General features: G+C 42.1%; 1 protein-coding gene across 4 annotated transcripts in view; it reads right to left on the minus strand.

Annotated features, from left to right (window-relative positions):
- Positions 1-18,492, minus strand: part of ATF1 (activating transcription factor 1) — a 64,442-nt gene extending 45,950 nt beyond the window's left edge. The window contains exons 1-2 of one of the 4 annotated variants that reach the window (XM_061416128.1): positions 18,314-18,492; positions 10,580-10,678 (exon numbers count right to left, since the gene is read on the minus strand). In XM_061416128.1, the coding sequence (XP_061272112.1) occupies positions 10,580-10,678; positions 18,314-18,403 (189 nt within the window). In that variant the 5' untranslated portion in view covers positions 18,404-18,492. Of the gene's footprint in view, positions 1-10,579; positions 10,679-18,069 lie in introns of all 4 variants that reach the window. The other 3 variants (XM_061416125.1, XM_061416126.1, XM_061416127.1) reach the window with 3 other exon arrangements.
- Between the last annotated feature and the right edge of the window lie 4,810 nt (positions 18,493-23,302).

Genomic DNA, 23,302 nt, shown 5'->3' on the forward strand with positions numbered 1-23,302 from the left:
ACAAATATCCCCGAACGATTTTGGATAAAAGGGCAAAAGCAATTCAGTGGAGGAGGGGACTCTCTTCAACAAACAGTGCTATAGCAATGTACATACATAGGCGAGCAGAAAACAAAACCCCTCAAATCTATACAAAAATTATCTTAAAATGAATCATGGACTTAAATGTGAAATATAATACTATAAAACTTTAGGAGAAAATGGGGGGAAAGTCTTTGAAATTTAGGACTAAGCAAAGAGTTCTTAGAGTCAGCACAGTCCATAAAAGGAAAAATTTATAAACTGAACCTAATCAAAATTTAAAACTTTCAGCTCTGTGAAAGACCCTATTTAAGCAAATGAAAAAGGAAAGTTACCCTTCTAGTTCCCATACCATCCATACTGGAAACACCTAAGTAAACTTAGATTTCTAACTCTCTATAGAAGAGTTCTTTCTTTCCTGAAAAGTAAAATCCAGATGACTGAGAACATCCAAGACATTAGACAGAGAACCTCCAGGTAAGAAAGGATTACCAAAAACACTGCTGTGCACACGTACACACACACTCTTAGCTTATCCCTCCTTGGGTCAAGTTCTCATGTCAAAAATATGAATGGAATGAAAATCAATCAGTTTTAAAAATGTTCTGGAGCCAAGCTTATTTGGAATTTCTTAAATTAGCCTCATTTATCCTCATCCATTGCCTGGAGCCAACAAACAACTGTGGTGATTATAAAGTCTGCAGTTGTAACAGACACCATGATACAACAGCCGATCCCTTTCTCCAGTAAAAGCCTTACTCCCCAGCTACTGGAGGACAGCTACTGACAGGGGTCAGCCCCCTTTGGAAAAGCCCTGGCTGATTAGAGTCACCTTGCCTGAGGTCACACATACCCCTTCCCAGATCAGTCACGACACAATGCTTGGTGGTACATGCAGGAATAAAAAGGCCTGGCTGGTTCCTTACCCCAATTCTGAAGAGCAATCTGAGCTTCAAAGATCCCCACTGAGGTCCTCAGTGAGACTGAATCAAAGTCCAACTTTTCCCTCTGCCCAATCCTGCTTCCTTCTACTTCTTTCTTTCCCTTCCACAGGTGGTAATCCCAAAAGTCTTCCTAATAAACTTCCTGCCTCCTAATGTCCTGTCTGCTACCCAGGAAACCCAAGCTGCGTGGGAAGTCAAACTGCTGGAATTCAAATTATATCTCTAGCCTTAATAGTTGTAAGAACCTCTAAAATGGGGATTATAAAACCACAATAGGTTGATAAGAGGTTTGAAGGTGTTAAAACATGTTTAGAATACACTAGGCACACAGTGGAGACTCAATACATGTCAGCTGTTACTACAGTCATTGCTTCCCCATTCACACACGGTTAAAGTACACAAATTTCTCTACAGTATGAGAATTCTCTACAGCATGAGAATTACTGAAATTAATGAGCTGAAAAAGACCTTAGAAATCACCACATATGATGCCTTAATTTCCAGGTGCTGAACATCACGTCTAAATAAGTTGACTCAAGCCAATGTTCCAGAGTCACTAAATGACAAAACCAGGATTCAAACCAGGTCTTAAACAAAGCTGCTTCTCAATCTATGTATATTTTGTAATTAAATGAAACTCACCAAGGACTGAGCCCTTCCCCTTCACCTTTTTGCCATAAATGAACCTCTGCTCTCCTCTGGAGAACACCACGTCTCTCCTCATCAGTTCAGTTCAGTTGCGGAGTCGTGTCCGACTCTGCAACCCCATGGACTGCAGGACGCCAGGCTTCCCTGTCCACCACCAACTCCCGTAGCCTACTCAAACTCATGTCCATTGAGGCGGTGATGCCATCCAACCATCTCATCCTCTGTCGGCCCCTTCTCCTCCTGCCTTCAATCTTTCCCAGCATCAGGGTATTATTTCCAGTGAGTCAGTTTTTCGCATCAGGTGGCCAAAGTACTGGAGTTTCAGCTTCAGCAATGAATATTCAGGGCTGATTTCCTTTAGTAAGGATTGGTTGGATCTCCTTGCTGTTCAAGGGACTCTTATCAAGAGTCTTTTCCAACAGCACAGTTCAAAAGCATCAATTCTTCGACACTCAACTTTCTTTAACATAGTCCAACTCTTAAATCCATACACGACTACTGGAAAAACCATGGCTTTGACTAGACGGACCTTTGTTGGTAATGTCTCTGCTTTTTAATACGCTGGCTAGGTTGGTTATAACTTTTCTTCCAAGGAGCAAGCGTCTTTTAATTTCATGGCTGCAGTCACCATCTGCAGCGATTTTGGAGCCCCCAAAAATACAGTCTCTCACTGTTTCCATCGTTTCCCCACCTATTTGCCATGAAGTGATGGGACCAGATGCCATGATCTTAAGTTTTCTGAATGTTGATCTTTAAGCCAACTTTTTCACTCTCCTCTTCCACTTTCATCAAGAGGCTCTTTAATTCTTCTTCGCTTTCTGCCTTCATTAACTCTACGACTTGGAATCTCGACAATCCTTGGACTCCACAGAAACCTATAATCCATTGCATATTTTTCCTGCTTTCGACTCCATCAAGTACCCACTTCTTCCTTACACAGCTTCAACTTCAAGGTCCAGCATTATTATCACTGTGTCACATACACCTTCAATGTCCTTGTCTTTTCTTGCTTTGCTGTAGTCTCTGGACTAAACAGCAACCTGCTAACTCACATACTCTATGCCTGTAACTGGTACACAAGTAAGTATCTGAATCCAACTGGAGAAAAAAAACACACTGAACTTAATGGTCTCACTTTAAGTTCAGGATCACTAGCCTCAAGTGGACTGTTAATGCTTTCCAACAATCCTACTGCATATCCCTAGTCTACCTATGTTCTCAAAATGTTTTATTTGACTGAAAAACAATGTATCAAAAGAAAACTTTCAGAATAGCTCATCCCCAATCTACCTACTTAACCTACCTAAGCACTGGACCACCAAGGAATTCCCACAATGAAGTATTTTTTTAATTAAAGTATGTTCTCTATTTAAACAGAATGCTAAGGCACATTTTAACAGACTACAATACATTATAAACATAACTTTTAAATGTGCTGGGACACCAAAAACTTTGTGTGACTTGGGCTTTATTGCAATATCAGCTTTACTGTAGCAGTCTGGAACACAGTATTCATTAACACCGAACTTACAGTCAACAGCACTACAAATCATACCTGAATGAAACTTATCGAACACATTTATTTTCTACACAAGGTACATCACAACCTTCTTGCACTTAACACTTAAGGTCTAGGCTTAGAACCCATTTTAAACAGCAAAATCACCAACAAAAAGCGCAGTAATGTGAAAAACACGGCAATAACTAGACCACACAGAGAACAGTTTATAGTATGAGAGCTAATGTAAGACAAAATACTGCCATTATTCAGCCTCAACTGAGAAAGTGACTCATATTGTTCACTACAACACACATGTCCACTAATGACCATAAAAGTACATACTGATTTGGGGCTTACAAACAAATTTTACTAAGTAGGTAAATTTGCAAATACAGAATCCTTGAAAAGTGAAAATCAACTACATTAATAGTTATTGTTACTCCTCATCTGACCTACCAGCAGCAACTTACATAGCTGACCATCACCTCATTCTTAATTTCCAAAATCCTAATGTCTCTTAATTTTTTTCCCCCCACTTTGGCCATCCCATTTCAATCTCCCCAAACCCCAAATGTCGGGAGTCCCAGAATCAAATCCATTGATTTCATCTCTGACTACACTCAAGCCCAGTAACCTCGAGATACTGCGGCATGGACCTCAGGTGCTCTGTTTTCCTTTTCCCTTTGCTCTGTTTCCTCTCTGGAAAACTTCTATTGGTCTATCCTCAGTTTATGGATTCTTTCCTCAGTTGTGTCAGGCGCATGAATAAACCCTAACACATACTTCTTCTGTTTCACAATTGTTATTTCTAGCATTTCCATTTGACTCTTGCATAGTTTCTATTCCTCTGCTGAAATTTACCTCGTGTTCATACATGTTCTCCACCTTTTCTACTAGAACCTCTAATATATTATTGTTATTTTAAATTCACTATCTGATATTTCTAACAACTGAGTCACCCTGAGTCTACTGATCATTTTTACTTCTGACAGTGGGTGATTTTTTTTTTCCCCCTGCTTTTTTGTATGTGCTTCATGTGTAAGGACATCATGTGTAAGGAGAGTAGAGACTGAGGAAACAGTATTTATGCCTAAAAATAGGCACCCTTTTACTAAGCTTTTAGTGGAGGTGATGGTGGGGGGGGGGGGGATGAGTCAATCCATTCAGGAGTTGAAACCCCCATTCAGGAGCTTGGGTTCTGTTATGATTACCTTAAGTACACTTTCTGTGTTTAGTCGCTCAGTCCTGTCCGACTCTTTGAGACCCTCTGGACTGTAGCCCACTAGGCTCCTGTCCACAGGATTTTCCGCACAAGAATACTGGAGTGGGTTGCCATTTCCTTCTCCAAGCAATCTTCCAGACCCAGGGATCACCGGCATCTCTTGTGGCTCCTGCACTGCAGGCGGATTCTTTACCTCTGAGACACTGGCTTCCCTTTAAGTGCACTACCAGCTCCAAATTCCTCTGCTGTGACCTGCTTAGGGTAGGGTCTGGTTTGCCAGAGGGTTTTTCTCAATGTTCTTGCTCCACCCTCAGCTTTAGGCTTTCTCTGTACACCTGACCCAGTGTCTCTCTAAACTCTTAGCACTCCCCAAGGGTAGGGGATAGACTGCTGTTGCTTTACGTGCTTGGAGGAATGGGGGCAGATGGGGAAGTTCTCTGTTATCCTGGCCTAGTCTCAACTGACCTGTTCAAAATTGGAAAAGGAGTACGTGAAGGCTGTATACTTGTCACCCTGCTTATTTAACTTATATGCAGAATACATCATTCGAAATGCTAGGCTGGACACATCACAAGGTGGAATCAAGACTGCCAGGAGAAATATCAAAAACCTCAGATATGCAGATGATACCACTCTAATGGCAGAAAGCAAAGAGGAACTAAAGAGCCTCTTGATGAAAGTGAGAAAGTGAAAAGGCTGCCTTCAAACTCAACATTCAAAAAACTAAGATCAAGGCATTCAGTCCCATCACTGCATAGCGAATAGATGGAGGAAAAAGTGGAAACAGTGACAAATTTTATTTTCTTGGGCTCCAAAAATCACTGTGGACAGTGACTGCAGCCATTAAGACGCTTGCTCCTTGGAAAAAAAGCTATCACAAACCTAGACGGCGTATTAAAAACCAGACATCACACTGCAGACAAAGGTCCATATAGTCAAAGCTGTGGTTTTTGCAGTAGTCTCATATAGATATGAAAGCTGGACCAGAAAGAAGGCTGAGCGTCAAAGAATTGATGCTTTTGAATTGTGATGCTGGAGAAGATCTTGAGAGTCCCCTGGACACCAATGAGATCAAACTAAAGGAGTCAATCCTAAAGGAAATTCTGAATATTCAATGGAAGGACTGATGCTGAAGCTCCAATTCTTTGGCCACCTGATGCCAAGAGCCAACTTATTGGAAAAGACCCTGATGTTGGGAAAGACTTGAGGGCAGGAGAAGGGGACGACAGAGGATGAGATGGTTGGATGGCATCACCGACGTGATGGACATGAATTTGAGTAAGCTCCGGGAGATAGTGAAGGACAGGGATGTCTGGTTCTGGTGTGCTGCAGTCCATGCGGTTGTGGAGTCAGACATGACCTAGCAACTGAACAAGTCTCAGTCTCAGGAAGTGAGGCTTTCTCCCAGTAGTAGGCAAACTAATGATCTGAACCTGGGAAAGTTTTCTGCCCTTCCCTCAGGGTTTATGGATTTTCTTTTTCTTTTCACTTCTCCCACCCATAATGGAAAAATTGGGTTTATTCCCTTACCCAGGTTGCTTAAAGCTTTTTTCCACAAGGATGAATGGTCCAGGCAGGCCTGTACCACCTAGAGAAGTATTCTCTATATCCCTTGCTTCCTAATCTTTCTCATAAGCAACTCTTGGAGGTCCTTGGAGAAAAGCCTAAAAGTGGGTGTTACCTATCCTTGTTTTGCAGCTCCCAAGGGGTCATTCCTTGCTAGCCTACATTTAGACTTTGGCAATTCATTAGAAATTTAGCTAAATTCTTTTTTCCCCCGTAGTAAAGCCCTACTTTCTTCCTGTGCTCTGCTACAGGTGAGCCACGCCCACATCCCACTTCTAATGCATTGAGAGAAGTCATGATTTTTTATATACTATAGCTTATTCTTGTTTCACAGTGGAAGCAATATGCTCTCCAGCTTTCTACATCCTAAAAGGAAGCCAGAAATCACTCCATGAGTTCAAATATTACCTATATATATATGTAGAACTTCTAAATTTATATTTCTAGTCTGGACCTCTCTTCTGGACTCCAGACCATATATATACAACTACCTGCTGGACAAGTCTACTTGTATGATTTGCCAGACAGATTCTAAGGTGGCCCCCATGGTCTCCACATTCTGGTGTATATGCCTTTGTGTGGGTGTTAGAGGGATCTGTAGCTTGCTTCTGCTGCTAAGTCACTTCAGTCGTGTCCAACTCTGTGCGACCCCATAGACGGCAGCCCACCAGGCCCCTCCGTCCCTGGGATTCTCCAGGCAAGAACACTGGAGTGGGTTGTCATTTCCTTCTCCAATGCATTCTAGCCATCAGAATAAGGCAAAGATGGTAGAATGTTATTTCCTGTGATTACGTCACGTTTTATAGCAAAGGAATAGGGTATCACCCCTCATTATGTTATATAAGGCCCTGTCTTGCCAGCTGACTCATTCTAATTCTCTTGCTGAACTTAAAGAAGCAAGCTGCCATACTGTGAGTTGCAAACTGCAGGTGATCTCTAAGAACTGAAGGTGGACGCCTGTCAAAAAAGAAGTTCTCAGTCCTACAGCTGCAACAAAATGAATGCTGCCAACAAACTGAGTGAGCTTAGAAGTGAATTCTTCTCTGTCCTAGTCTCCAGATAAAAAGGCAGCCCTAGCCAACATCTTGATGAAGCTTGTGAAACTCTGAAGCAGAGAACCCAACTAAGAAGTGCCTGACCCTCCAGAAATTATGAGATAATCAATACATGTTGTTTTAAGCCACTGTATTTGTAGTGATTTGTTCTGCAACACAGAAAACTAATACAGAGAGTACCATAAACTCAACATGCCCAAAAGCCAAATTCCTGCAACATCCCCCCAAAAACAAAGAAAAAGTTTCAGTATTGTCCATCTCAATAAATGGCAACTCCATTATTACAGTTATTCAAGTCAAAAACTGTAGAGTCAATCTTAACTCCTTTTTCCTCTAAACCCACATCCAATCCCAAAGCAAACACTGTTGGCTTTACAATCAAATTACACCCAGAGTCTACCTTTATCTCACCACCACCGCGTTCACCTTAGTCTGAGCCACAACTGTCTTTCATGCACGTTTAGTGTCTTTAACAGCCTCCTAACTGGTTTTCCTACTTCTACTCCACAGAGCAGAGAGAATGATCCTATTAAAATATCAGTCAGATTACATTTTTACTTACACTACTCCAAAAGTTCCTCATCTTACCGAGATTAAAAGGCAAACATCTTATAGTAGTATGCAAGGCCTGCGTTATCTGGCATTCTTCCCTCCCAACCCAACCTCTCCACCTCGCCTGTGTCACCTGCCTCTCCCACCACAGTGGCTGCCCTGCTATCCCTTAACCATGCCAAATGCAGTTCAGTCTCTGAGTTCACAGTTGTTGGTCCATATAATTAAAGAGATATTTCCACACATAGGACTTCTCTGTCCAGCTTATATCAGACGGCAAGTCCCCATCCCCATTAACAATCCCCTATCCCTCCTAAGAGGAGAGTGAAAAAGTTGGCTTAAAGCTCAACATTCAGAAAACGAAGATCATGGCATCTGGTTCCATCACTTCATGGGAAATAGATGGGGAAACAGTGGAAACAGTGTCAGACTTCATTTTGGGGGGCTCCAAAATCACTGCAGATGGTGACTGCAGTCATGAAATTAAAAGATGCTTACTCCTCGGAAGGAAAGTTACGATCAACCTAGATAGCATATTCAAAAGCAGAGACATTACTTTGCCAACAAAGGTCCGTCTAGTCAAGGCTATGGTTTTTCCAGTGGTCATGTATGGATGTGAGAGTTGGACTGTGAAGAAAGCTGAGCGCCAAAGAATGGATGCTTTTGAACTGTGGTGTTGGAGAAGACTCTTGAGAGTCCCTTGGACTGCAAGGAGATCCAACCAGTCCATTCTAAAGGAGATCAGTCCTGGGTGTTCTTTGGAAGGAATGATGCTAAAGCTGAAACTCCAGTACTTTGGCCACTTCATGTGAAGAGTTGACTCACTGGAAAAGACCCTGATGCTGGGAGCGACTGGGGGCAGGAGGAGAAGGGGACGACAGAGGATGAGATGACTGGATGGCATCACCAACTTGATGGACATGAGTTTGAGTGAACTCCGAGAGTTGGTGATAGACAGGGAGGCCTGGTGTGCTGCGATTCATGGGGTCACAAAGAGTCGGACACGACTGACCGACTGAACTGAACTGATCCCTCCTATCCTGCTCTATCAGCCTCACAGCACATATTACCAACTAATATGTTTTATTCTCTCCAATACTAGAATATATGTTCCATGAGAACTGAAACCTTTGTTCACTGCTATATCCCCACCTTATACTGAATTACTGAATAATTACTGTATTAGATACTTTTTCCTCACAGAATTTAAAGTCTAATAAAGCAGGCAAGCAACAACAATTTGGATACAAAGTCATTATTTTTAAAAATCACTATAAAACTATTCAAGATCTAGAAGTGTACTTATTCTATCTCTGTAAAAGCGCTTCTAAGGAAACTTGGAAAACATTCACATCTAACCAAAATTACTGAAATGTGTAAGTAAGTAAACTGAATTAAAACATCTGTGACAGGCTCTACTAACAGAAAGGTAACTGAAAAACTCTATCACTGTTTTTCCAGCCCTACATGGAGACAATATTGTTATTCTTCACAGATATAGCCAAATAATAGAGAAGAATAAATCAAGCCTGAAGGATTAATCCTTTAGATGCTTAGTTTTCCCACTTTTTCATCTGTTTTATACTCTGAAAAATTATTGGGGAACTTTCATTTATGTCAGCTTTTCATCTAATACTTACATTTAAGATTTAAATGATATTTTAAAAATATTTGATAGTTCATTTTAAAATAACAATCATAAATCCACTACACATTAACATAATATTTTAATTAATAAAACTAAATATTTCCCCCCAAGGTTAGTGAGAGAAATGACATTGTTTTACATTTCTGTGTTATCTCCTTAATGTTTGAGTTAATAGAAAATGCCTGAATTCTCTTTATCTGCTGCTACATTAAATATATGCCACATGTTGTTTTGGTGGAGGTATATGAAGAAAGATGCATGGTTCAGACAATCTGAAATTTTAAAAATACAGTGGATAAGAATCTGCGTGCCAGTGCAGAGGACACAGGTTCAATCCCTGGTCTGGGAAGATCCCATATGCCATGGGGCAACTAAGCCTGTGCACCACAATTACTGAAGCCAGAGCTCTAGAGCCCACCAGCTACAACTACTGAGCCCATGAGCTGTACCAACTGAAGCCTGCACGCCCTAGAGCCTGTGCTCTGCAACAAGAGAAACCACTGCAATGAGAAGCTCATGTACCACAACCTACTGCTGCTGCTAAGTGTCTTCAGTTGTGTCTGACTCTGTGCGACCCCATAGACGGCATCCCACCAGGCTCTGCCATCCCTGGGATTCTCCAGGCAAGAAGATTGGAGTGGGTTGCCATTTCCTTCTCCAACGCATGAAAGGGAAAAGTGAAAGTGAAGTCGCTCAGTCGTGTCCGACTCTTTGCGACCCCATGGACCGCAGCCCACCAAGCTCCTTTGTCCATGGGATTTTCCAGGCAAGAGTACTGGAGTGGGTGGCCATTGCCTTCTCCAACCACAACCTAAGTAGTCACTAAATCTCCACAACTAGAGAAAAGCCCATGCAGCAATGAAGACCCAACACAATCAAAAATAAATAAACTAATTTTTAAAATATCATTAATTCTCGGGACTTCTCTGGCGGACCAGTGGTTAAAATTCTGTGCTTCCACTGCACAGGGCACTGGTTCAACCTGTGATCGGGGAACTAAGGATCCTGCCTACCATGCAGCCAAAAAAAATTTTTTTTTAACTTAAAAATTAAAGCAAAAAAATCATCAGTTCTGCAATGTACATGTATATCAATTTAAATTATCAAATGAATATACCTATTTTCCATTAAGCAAAAATATTTTAACAATCATGTACCACATGAAATTTATCAGTATCTCAAGTTCTGAGAAATACATACATATTAAAACAACACTAAGTATATTTTGTAGAAAAGATAATAAAACTAAATCATCTTGACAACATATGTAAATATTCCTTCCTTCCATACATTTCAACATTTTAGTTTTTCTCTATTGCTTATTTTTTTGAATGTTAGTAATTATTGACTTGAAACAACAGATTCAGCTGCAATAACAAACACTGCTAACTGGCTCAATATTTTGGCTGGTTCCTGCCTTACCTGTTGAGCAATATGAGAAATATGAGCTGCCTGAACTGTGGAACCAGATTGAGGTGCTGTCTCTGAAGTGTTACTCTTGTGAGAATCTTCCATAATCAACTGTAAGGAGAAAAAAAAAATCAGTTAAAAGATGCTAACTTCATTTTCAAGAAATCTTGTGACATTTCTCTTCTTAACATGCATACTTTTTCACAAGAATAAAACAGAGCTTTTTTGTTTTGAAGAAACAAAACAAAACTAAAGGCTTAGTTCAGTTTATCCAGACTCATGTTCCTATACCTCTGCTCTTGGGTGTATAGTGACCTAATGATAAAATCTTTTAAAATGGCAAATAAAAAGTGCTATAGAATATAACTTGGTTGCCTCCATGGAAGACAACTGGTAGCTATGGTATAGAAAGAGAATAAAGATTTTCCTTGCATATTCTTTTAAATTTTTTTGAGTTTTGACCCATATGATCATGTTTAAATTTAATAAATGGTATACAAACATAAATTATTATGACTACGTTTTCAAATGCTATCCCACTCAAGAAGTGTGACAGGACTTCCCTGGAAGTCCCGTGATTAAGAATCCGCCTGCCAATGCAGCGGACACGGTCTAGAAAGACTGCACACGCCATGGAGCAACTAGGCCCGTGTGCTACCACTACGGATCCCGGGCTCTGCTCTGCAACAAGAAGCCACTGCAAGAAGCCTGTGCCCACAACGAAGAGCAGCGCCCCCGCCCACACCCGTCAGCAACAGAGAAAGCCTACATGCAGTAACGAGACTCAGTACAACCGAAACTAAATATTAGGTAAATGTTTTTTTAAAAAGTATGATATGCAGGGACACAAGCATTCTTTTCTGCAGTCTAGGGAACAGTTTCTAATTGGATACACAGTTTAATATAGAGAATTTATTGAGCAAAGGTTGAACAGAATAAACGAATGAAATCATACCTAAGGACTTTCTAAAGATCTAGATGATCTAATCAACTGCAGGACATGTAGGCTGGATAAGAATGAGAATAAGTGGGTTATGAGAGATGGAATATGTCAAGTAGAACTACTTAGAGACTGGTAGACGTTTTAGGCGAGAAGGCAATGGCACCCCACTCCAGTACTCTTGCCTGGAAAATCCCATGGACGGAGGAGGCTGGTAGGCTGCAGTCCATGGGGTCGCTACGAGTCGGGCACGACTGAGCAACTTCACTGTCACTTTTCACTTTCCTGCATTGGGGAAGGAAATGGCAACCCACTCCAGTGTTCTTGCCTGGAGAATCCCAGAGATGGAAGAGCCTGGTGGCTTCCATCTATGGGGTTGAACAGAGTCGGACACGACTGAAGCGACTTAACAGCAGCAGCAGCAGAAGTTTTAGGCAGAATTTAAAGGTTTTATAATCATTTTGAAAGACATAAAAAGAGAAAAGGCTGGGCAGCAAAAAATGAAAAGATACTCAATTTCATTAAGTATTAGAGAAATACAAATCAAAACTACAATAAGATACCACTTCACATCCATTATGATGGCTAATATTAAAAAACAGAAAATAAGGGTTAGCAAGGATGTGGGGAAACTGAACATTTGTGCACTGTAGTTGGGAATGTAGAATGGTGCAATCACTAGGAAGAACATGGTAGTAACTCAAAAAATTAAAGACAGAATTACTATATGATCCAGCAATCCCATATTTGTGCCTCTATCCAAAGAATTGAAAGCAGGGTCTTACAGAGATATTTGTACAGCCCTGTACATGGCAGAATACAGCCCTGTATACAGTAGCCAAAAGGCAGAAGCAACTAAAATGTTCATCAATGGATGAATGAATAAACAAAATGTGATACACGTACACAATGGTATATTACTCGGCTTTAAAAAGGAAGGAAATTGTGATACATGCTACAATATAAATGGACTTTAAGGACATAATGCTAAGTGAAATAAACCAGTTCCCAAAAGACAAATATTGAATGCTTTCACATATTTAAGTTACTTAGGAATAATCAAACCCATAGAAACAAAGAATGGTGGTTAACAGGGATGGGAGGGAGAGATGGAGAGTTGTTGTTTAATGGTACGAAAAAGCTCTGTAGATTGGCTGCAAAACAACGTAATGTACTGAACACTACTGAATTGTATACTTCAAAATACTTATGATGATACATCTTATTTTATGTGTATTTTTCCATAATTCAAAGAATTTTTAAAGAGAGAGAATTCCCTGATGGTCCTGTGTTTAGGATTTGGCACTTTCAATGCTGGGGCCCAGGTTCAATCCCTGGTCAGGGAACTAAGATCCCACAAGTCATGCAGCCCAATTGATTAAAAAATTAAAATAAACATAACAAAATCGTTTCCACAAGATATATTCTAAAAAGGAGAATTACTTGGTTAAGCAGTATGAATATTTAAAGCTTTCTGAAAGAACTGTAGTCCACTAGAAGCACATGAGAAAGCAATGGGAATTTTTTAAAGTCATTACAACACAATAGATGGAAAATGGTACACTGTCATACATTTTTAAAATTCTCCATTAATTGCATGAGCTCTGTTTATATTATTTGTCCACTCATCAGATCTTAGTGTTGTCCCTATTACCCTGTATTATTTCTTCATATAAACTTTTTCTATCATGTTAATACAAATACTATTCCAATTTGACTTTATTATGATTACTTCAAAATTCTGACAAGTTCATCTGGTGCTTCCCTGTTGTTTCTGGAACTGCTTTTGAAGCTACATATGGACTCTTCTTTAGGAAGAGTGCAGTGATTTTTAATCTACACTAAGAGAAGTAGTAATCCCACAGATTAAACATAGAGATAGCATCAAAGATGGAATTTTATACTTTCTACATATTATTGCTACTGAAAATGCCTTTTTAAACATGCCATTTCAGAAAACACAAGAATATAGAGCAGAAAACAAAGAGAATAAAATAGTTAAGAATAAACTTACCTAAGAAGACAAAAGAGCTGTATACAGAAAGCTGTTAAGACACTGATGAAAGAAATCAAAGCCAACACAAACCATGGAGAGATATACCATGTTCCTGGGGATGAGGAGTCAACACTGTGAAAATGCCTCTATTACCAAAAGAAATCAACAGATTCAATGCAGTCTCTACCAAATTACCAATGGCATTTTTCACAGAGCTGCAACAAAAAATTTCACAATTCATAGGTAAACACAAAAGTTCCCGAATAGCCAAAGCAATCTTGAGAAAGAATAATGGAGCTAGAGGAATCAACCTTCTTGACTTCAGACTATACGACAAAGCTACCATCATCAAGAAAGTATGGTACTGGCACAAAAACAGAAACACAGACCAATGGAAGAACAAAGAAGGCCCAGAGATAAACCCATGCACCTATGGGCACCTTATCTTTGGCAAAGGAGGCAAGAATATACAATGAAGAAAAGATAGTCTCTTCAATAAGCAGTGCTAGGAAAACTGGACAGCTACATGTAAAAGACTGGAATTAGAACACTTCCTAACACCAACACAAAGATAAACTCAAAATGGATTAAAGACCTAAATGTAAGACCAGAAACTATAAAACTTTGGAGAAAAACATAGGCACAACACCCTCTGACATAAATCACAAAAAGGTTTTCTATGAACCACCTCCTAGAGTAATGGAAATAAAAACAAAAATAAACAAATGGGACCTAATTAAACTTAAAAGCTTTTGCACAGCAAAGGAAACCATAAACAACATTAAAAGGCAACCCTCAGAATAGGAGAGTGAAGTGAAGTTGCTCAGTCATGTCCAACTCTTTGCGACCCCATGGGCTGTACCCTACCAGGCTCCTCCGTCCATGGGATTCTCCAGGCAAGAATACTGGAGTGGGTTACCATTTCCTTCCCCAGGGTATCTTCCAGACCCAGGGATTGAACCCAGGTCTCCCGCATTGGAAGCAGACGCTTTAACCTCTGAGCCACCAAATGAAGCAACTGACAAAAGATTAAACTCCAAAATATACAAGCAGCTCAATATCAGAAAAGCAAACAACCCAATTAAAAAATGGTCAGAAGACCTAAACAGACATTTCTCCAAAGAGGACACACAAATGGCTAATAAGCACATGAAAAAATGCTCAACATCTCTGATTATTAGAGAAATGCAAGTCAAAACTACAATGAGCTATCACTTCACACCAGTCAGAAAGGCCATCATCAAAAAATATACAAACAATAAATTCTGGAGAGGGTGTGGAGAAAAGGGAACCCTCTTGCACTGCTGGAATGTAAACTGATACAGCCACTAAGGAGAACAGTATGGAGATTTCTTGAAAAACTAGGAATAAGACTATCATATGACCCAAATAATCATGATGGTGTGATCACTCACCCAGAGCCAAACATCCTGGACTGTGAAGTCAAGGGGGCCTTAGGAAGCATCACTACAAGCAAAGCTAGTGGAGGTGATGGAATTCCAGTGGAGCTATTTCAAACCCTGAAAGACGATGACATGAAAGTCCTGCACTCAATATGTCAGCAAATTTGGAAAACTCAGAGTGGCCACAGGACTGGAAAAGGTCAGTTTTCATTCCAATCCCAAAGAAAGGCAATGCCAAAGAATGTTCAAACTACTGCACAACTGTACTCAACTCACACGCTAGTAAATACTTAAAATTCTCCAAGCCAGGCTTCAGCAGTACATGAACTGTCAACTTCCAGATGTTCAAGCTGGTTTTAGAAAAGGCAGAGGAACCAGAGATCAAATTGCCAACATCTGCTGGATCATCGAAAAATCAAGAGAGTTCCAGAAAAACATCTATTTCTGCTTTACTGACTATGCCAAAGCCTTTGACTGTGCGGATCACAACAGACTATGGAAAATTCTGAAAGAGACGGGAATACCAGACCACCTGACCTGCCTCTTGAGAAACCTATATGCAGGTCAGGAAGCAAGAGTTAAAACTGGACATGGAACAACAGACTGGTTCCAAATAGGAAAAGGAGTACATCAAGGCTGTATATTGTCACCCTGCTTATCTAACTTATATGCAGAGTACATCATGAGAAACGCTGGGTTGCAGGAAGCACAAGCTGGAATCAAGGATTGCCGGGAGAAATATCAATAACCTCAGATAGGCAGATGACACCACCCTTATGGTAGAAAGTGAAGAAGAACTAAAGAGCCTCTTGATGAAAGTGAAAGAGGAGTGAAAAAGTTGGCTTAAAGCTCAACATTCAGGAAACAAAGATCATGGCATCCGGTCTCATCACTTCGTGGCAAATAGATTGGGAAACAGTGGCTGACTTTATTTTTCTGGGCTCCAAAATCACTGCAGATGGTGACTGCAGTCATGAAATTAAAAGACTCCTACTCTTTGTAAGGAAAGTTATGACCAACCTAGACAGTATATTCAAAAGCAGAGACATTACTTCGTCAACAAACGTCCGTCTAGTCAAGGCTATGGTTTTTCCAGTGGTCATGTAGGGACGTGAGAGTTGGACTATAAATAAAGCTGAGTGCCTAAGAATTGATGCTTTTGAACCGTGGTGTTGGAGAAGACTTGAGAGTCCCTTGGACTGCAAGGAGATCCAACCAGTCCATCCTAAAGGAGATCAGTCCTGGGTGTTCATTGGAAGGACTGATGTTGAAGCTCAAGCTCCAATACTTTGGCCACCTGATGCGAAGAGCTGACTCATTGGAAAAGACCCTGATGCTGGGAAACATTTGAGGGCAGGAGGAGAAGGGGATGACAGAGGATGAGATGGTTGGATGGCATCACCAACTCGATGGACATGGCTTTGGGTGGACTCAAGGAGTTCGTGATGGACAGGGAAGCCTGGCATGCTGCAGTTCATGGGGTCGCGAACTGTTGGACACAATTGTCCTACAGAACTCAACTGAACGGAAATGGAGGTTCAAAGAAATTGCTTCTATGGATCTCACCTAAGATGTGAATTTAAGATCTGAAGCCAAACTCTTTTAACCCAAAATCCATGTTCTTTCATTCTACACTGCCCCTCTTCCAGGAATACCTTCACTTCCCCAACTTATCCACCTGGCAAACTTAAGTTTCATCCCAAACCCAACTGCTCTGGGTCCTTCCTTCCTTGTTCCACTGTACCTTGTTATTTATAATGAGGTTACTTAACTTTCTAAACTCTGTTTACTGACATGTCTGTTTCCCTCAGTCTCAAGGTGCCTAAGAACAGGGCCTCTATCTCGTGAATGTATGCTGTGTCCAGCAGAGACCATCAGGTATGTGGTAAAACAGTAAACATCAACAAATACAGTATTATGAAGCGGGTCTTAAGTTTCTCCACCTGTAGATGATGGACAAGTCTGAGGACAAGAAGTGTATTGCTAAACATTTCCACAACTCAACTCATGATATCCCCTCAAAATTGCTATTAGTCATACTTATTTTGTTTCAGATCTTCCAATGTGCCTGCGATGCTTTCTCTCACCTTCCAGCTTTTATGTATGCTGTTTCCTCTGCCAGAAACACTATCCCTCCTCATGTGACCTATTCCTATGAGTTAAGTCTTACAGGGAAACTTTCCTGCCTCCCTTAGCCTGGTCTAGATGAAGTCTAGAAGCTTTGGCTGTATCCCTATGGCACAAGTTTCCTCTACCTTTCATGGCACTCATCACAGAATTGAAATGACCTGTTTTCTGTCTCCCTACCAGAAGGCAAGCTCTAGGGAGTCAAAGACCACATCCTACTCCCAAAATAATACCTTGCACTTACTACTATGCAATAAAACGTGTTTAGTTGGGTTTACCTACATAAAACTGATGGAAACAATGATATCTTCAAATACCTTATCAAACAAGATATCTTCAGAAAATTACTTCAACCCAGCTTTAGAAACAGGAAAATTCAGGCACAAGAGAACACCCTATTTTAAGAGCTGAAAATTCAGTAGTATCAATATAAATAAATGGGATGACATGTGAAGGGAAAAAAACATTTTGAAGGCACTACCACCTACTGGTGATATAGCAGGACTGCACAAACGTATCAGACAAATCTTAAAAGTTAACCGCAAATTCAATAGCACATATTCGGCTTTAAGAACACCGTACTGATTCTAATTGAGACAGAGAAAAACTGCATATTTTACAATCTATAGTAAAAACAGCATTTAAATAAAAAGGTATACATCTGTTCATGATGAAATTTTCGGGATAAAATGATTTTTGCAAACATAAGCAAATATATTTTGCTATGATAAAACAAACATCACAAAAGAGGCCAGTTTGGCGAAGATGCTTGCCAAATTTATGCTGAATTAAGCCTCAGAAACGGAAAGGATCCGGATGACTATTATTAGCCCATTACACCTCAAAAGTTGACAAAACAACTAGTCATTGACATCTACAATAAAAGTAGAGACCAAGCGGGATGCTCCACGGCGAAGTGGACGCTCTGAAATACCATGCTTAGTTTTGTGATACAGGCGGAAATAGAAGAGAACGTTTTCTCGGTTTGAATGTCTGTCCAGTTGGTAAACAGACGAGTTCTGTCACTCCACACTACCTTCCCATGACTGCTTCGTGTATGATTATTCTACCGTATGTCTCCCCACTCGACTGGAAGCTCCCGGATGGTAAGGGTTGGCTCTGCTCCAACAGCGAGCGGTCCGGGCCCCGCACCCCGAGGGCGCCGGGCACGCTCTACGGTCTTCGGCGAAGATAACCGGTCTCTGGCGGCGCTCGGCGGACGACGCGCGGAGGCCAAGGCCATGCTGCCCTCCCCACGGCTCCCGTCCCAACCCCGAGACCTTCGACAGAGGGCTCTCGCCTTGGGCCGCGGAGGCGGCTTCAGAGGCGAAAACCGCCCCGCGGCGGGAGGTCTTCGTTTTAATTTTCATTGGGCGACAGCAGGCGGGAGGGAGGGAAGAAAACACTGCCGACTAAAGGGGTGCAGCAGGCCAGGCAACGAGAACCGGAAGCGCGCCCCGCCGGGGGAGAGCGAGCAGCCCCTCCCCCTTCCGCCAGGCGCCCTCCGCACCCCTCCCCCACCGCAGCCGCCCCGCGCGACCCCCACCAGACGCGCGACCCGCCTCGGCGTCCCCGCGGGGGCCGTGTCCCCGCGCCCTCCTCTTGCCCGGGGACACGGAGCACGTCCCCACCCGCCTCCCCCGCCCCCTGCTTACCTGTGGCTGCTGCCTTGCCGCTGTCCGGGGCGGGGAACTTCCACTCCCCCCTCCCAGGTGGATCCGAATTCACTACCCACTTCCCCACCCCCTCACGCGGCGGGGGACGCGCCTCTTTCTTAGGGGTCAGGCGGGGCGGGGAGAATCAGTGTCACTTAACAGCCAACTGTCCTAAGCTACCGTTTCCTCGGCAGTCAGGGCCGCCACTGGCGGCATGATCTACACCAGGCCGGGGGCGGGGGAGTGAAGGGGGGTAAAACTGAGTAACAGAGCGTGGGGGGTGAGGTTAGGGCGGTCCTTCCGTGAGGGCGCCGTCCTACGTCACCACGTTGCGCACGTGACGCGCCGCCATCTTGTGCCGGGGTATCCCGGGATGGCGAGTTCGTGTCGCGAAGGTGTTATTCTGGCGAGAGTTGGGCGTGGCGTTACCTGCAGTTCCTTTCAGCTTCAGGAGCTCTGTCTTCACTACTCCCAGACGTCTGTTTTCAGAGGCCAGCACCCGCTCGGGGGCTCAAGAGGCCGCTCGGCCTGAGGCAGTTTTCTTCGGTTCGTGGCGTCAGTCTCAGCTCAGCTCCTACTTGGTGCGGCCCAGAGCTGTCGTCCCGGCTTTGACCCACGTCTGACCTGCCGCCTGTTGTAGACAGAGTGACTTGAAGCCTGAAGGCTTGTCCTCAGTTTTTCTTACCACCCAAACTAATGTTAATCCCATAAAACTGCGTTGAGTTGTATCTTTAATCACACATGAAAGGATTAAAAGCCCACAAGGTGTCGGTAGGGTGTGTTAGAGTGTCACGCTGAAGCACAGATTTAGCCCACTTAAACTAGAGAAAAGTTACAGTAAATTTCCTGGCGGTGCAATGGTTAGCATCACGCGCTTCCACTGCAGGGGAAGCAAGGTTCCATCTCTGGTCTGGGACCTAAGATCGCGCAAGCCGCACAACCCGGCCAAAAAAATAATAATAATACAGTGACACCGTGGTTCTGATACATTACAATAAGCTTTTTTAACTTTTTAAAATGAGTGTCTACCTTTCTGGAGAAGGGATGGTGTATTATTCTGATACATCCTGAACTTTATCCATTTCCTTGCAAAATGTTCTTTGCTTTCTGGAGATAATAAATGATAGACCTTTTAATTTGCTCTTGACAAAAAGTTCCATAATTTTTCTAAAATTTTCCTAGCTTGAGATCTCCACGTAGGCAACTTGATTGAGTCGATAGGGCCCTTCCCCATTTGACCTTTAGGGCCGGATAATGTGATTTAGTTATCACATTAAATTAGGGCTGGATAATGTGATTTAAAGCTCAAGAGTTACTCTGTGCCAGACTCTCCTAATAACTCACTAATGTTTATCCATTGTCATTCATTCAGAAAAACACTACCTATTAAAACCTACAACAGTTAACTGCCCGAGGTTTATTTGTTTTTGGCAGAGCGCTTTGTGGCTTGTGGGATCTCAGTTCTCCCAACCAGGGAACCCAAATCTCCTGCATTGGAAACACAAAGTTAACCACTGAACTACCAGGGAAGTCCCCAACTACCCTTACTTTAGCTTTTCGATTAGGTAAATTATCCAGCCTAAATGTGTCTTATCAAAATTGGGGAAAGTGTAATACTCATCTTATGTCCCAACGTTACTTAAAGAATCAAAATGTCATATATCATAGGAAAGCATAGTCCTATAAAAGTACCAACAAAGGTCCATCTAGTCAAGGCTATGGTTTTTCCAGTGTCATGTATGGATGTGAGAGTTGGACTATGAAGAAAGCTGAGCGCCGATGAATTGATGCTTTTGAACTGTGATATTGGAGAAGACTCTTGAGAGTCCCTTGGACTGCAAGGAGATCCAACCAGTCCATTCTGAAGGAGATCAGCCCTGAGATTTCTCTGGAAGGAATGATGCTAAAGCTGAAACTCCAGTACTTTGGCCACCTCATGCGAAGAGTTGACTCATTGGAAAAGACTCTGATGCTGGGAGGGATTGGGGGCAGGAGGAGAAGGGGACGACAGAGGGTGAGATGGCTGGATGGCATCACCGACTCGATGGACCTGAATCTGAGTGAACTCTGGGAGCTGGTGATGGACAGGGAGGCCTGGCATGCTGTGATTCATGGGGTCGCAAAGAGTTGGACACGACTGAGCAACTGAACTGAACTGATAAAAGTAAAGAGTGGAGAAGAGGTTCTCAGACATCAACCTTTCATGATTAACAAAGCCTAGCAACAGTCATTCTAGAATCCAGAATATTAATGACTGAAAGGCTGGTTCTACATTTATTGTTCTTTTCTTGCTGGGTTATTTCCTCCTTGGAAGACAGGATAAATATTGATCTGGGCAAGAGGGATTGCCTGCGGGGTGGGGGGGGGGGGGCGGGGCGGAGGGAGGGGGACTGGAAAATATCAACCATTGAAAGACGTGAGGGCTCAGCAGGTAAAGAATCCACCTGCAATTCCGGAGACACAGGAGATGTGGGTTCAATCCCTGGGTCAGGGAGTTCTGGAGGAGGAAATGGTAACCCACTCTAGTATCCTTATCAAAAAAATCCCATGGACAGAGGAGTCAAAGAGTCAGACATGACTAAGCACATGAAACTAAATATTACTGAAACGTTCAAAATGTGCACGGACTCCTTCTTTAGTCCCTTTTCCACCTATAAAGCATTTAAGTCTAAATCAAATTTTATGCTGTGCAACACTGCCACTCACAAGTATTTAATATTTCTACCAGCCTGTTTCTTTCTCGTGGAAGTTTCCCAAGCTGTACCAGCTGCTTTTCTGCAATTCGAGGAACAACTGAAGATGAAGACCAAAAAAAAAAAGAAAAGGCTTGTTTAAGATGCACACAGTTCTATCCCAATAGTAAGAATTTTATAAACCAGGAGGACAGGTCTTTGACTTCAGAAGTGAGGAAGTAGAGTAAAACAAAGAAATTCAATTTTCAAAGGTAACTGTTTTAAAGCAAACTGGTCAAACCAGTGGTGGCACCTCACGGGCTCTCCTGGACCACTGTTTTCTAGCTAGGAGAGAGGGGACATTATAATGAAATAGGTTAAACAACACTACCTGTGTCATGGGGCTTTGCAGATTGAATGCGTTTAACACAATGAAGATACACCCAGTGCCTGATAGACCTCAATAAATGAACTCAATAAATGTTGGATATTAGTATGAAAGATACTGCAATATAACTACCAGAAACTTAGCTGCTAAAAATAAAAGAACTCAATAAATGTTGGATATTAGTATGAAAGATACTGCAATATAACTACCAGAAACTTAGCTGCTAAAAACATTAATTGGTTGCACATTTCAAGAAGCCTCATGGGTTAACGAAAGGATTGAGCTGAAGAAGAGGACTTGAGAGCTGTGAAACAGTATCTGGAACAGGTCACCTCTCAAAAGGAAAAAATTAATTAAAACTAGTAAATGTAGGCTTTGTGGTCTAATAATAGGCTTGTTTCTCTTTTTGTTTTGTCCCTTTTCAATACTCAAGTCTACACTCACGGGAAAACCTAACCAAGTATAGGTTCTAAATGCCTGCAGGAATTATACGAACTACAGCTGTACTTGTCTCAGCTAACACTCTTAAAACAGGGTTGTCACAGATAACTTAGCTCTGAAACTTTCCTACTTCGTGTTAATATGCTTGAACTCGTAGAACTAACTGTGAGGCCCTTGGAGTAGTGGTGTCCATCCATTCCTCCTCCTTTTTACAGGAACTTGTCAGTCATCCATATCTTACCAACAGTGGGCATCTGATCCAAGCTGGGCCATCAGTCCAGCTGGAAATTTATCTTTGCACAAAAATTAGTCTCTCTCTAGGTAAATGAACCTAAAGCGTAGGAGCTTTGTAATGAGTCCCTTCCATCTGCAAACAGCCAATGAGCCAAGGAAGCTACCCAGTGGCTTTCTAGGTCCCAGTTCTAGAACCTGCTGCTTGCCTCAGCCCTTAGGTACCGTGAGCCTCTCCTCTGTCCTTGTAATCAACACAACTTTTCTATTTAAAGTAGCTTACTTCGGTTGCTATTATTTCTAGACTAACTACACGTAACAAATACACCTAGACATAGAAGAAACTATTTCCTGTGACCTCCTCCCTTTCTCTGTACCTCACCACTAGTGCTGTATCATTATCTCTTGCATTGTTGATTGCAGTAGCCTCCTAGCTTGTTCCAGGTAAAATCCTACAATGAACAAATACTGGTTACTGTTAGTTGGAGTTTATAAGTAATCAAATTATTTACCTTCAAGATTATGATTACAGGGTGGCAGCAAGACAACTCACAACAGCTTCCTGAAGGAACCTTCATGTTGGTCAGAGCAGCCTGCAAGTATCATGTACCTTTGTAAGCCCACAGGTAGTGATGCTGAGTAAGGCTCTGAGGCTAGGAGAGTCAATTCTTCTTCTTTTGTTTTTTTTTTTTACTTTGGGTTAATTTTGGTTGCACCGGGTCTTTGTTGTGGCATGCAGGCTTTCTCTAGATGTGGCATGGGTGGGTTTCTCATTGCAGTGCACAGGCTTAGTTGCCCTGTGGCATGTGGGATCTTAGACCAGGGATTGAACCCATGTCCCCTGCACTGGGAGGCAGATTCTTAATCACTGGACCACCAGGT

The sequence above is a fragment of the Bos javanicus genome, chromosome 5 (genome assembly GCF_032452875.1).
Source record: "Bos javanicus breed banteng chromosome 5, ARS-OSU_banteng_1.0, whole genome shotgun sequence".
Taxonomy (NCBI): Eukaryota; Metazoa; Chordata; class Mammalia; order Artiodactyla; family Bovidae; genus Bos; species Bos javanicus.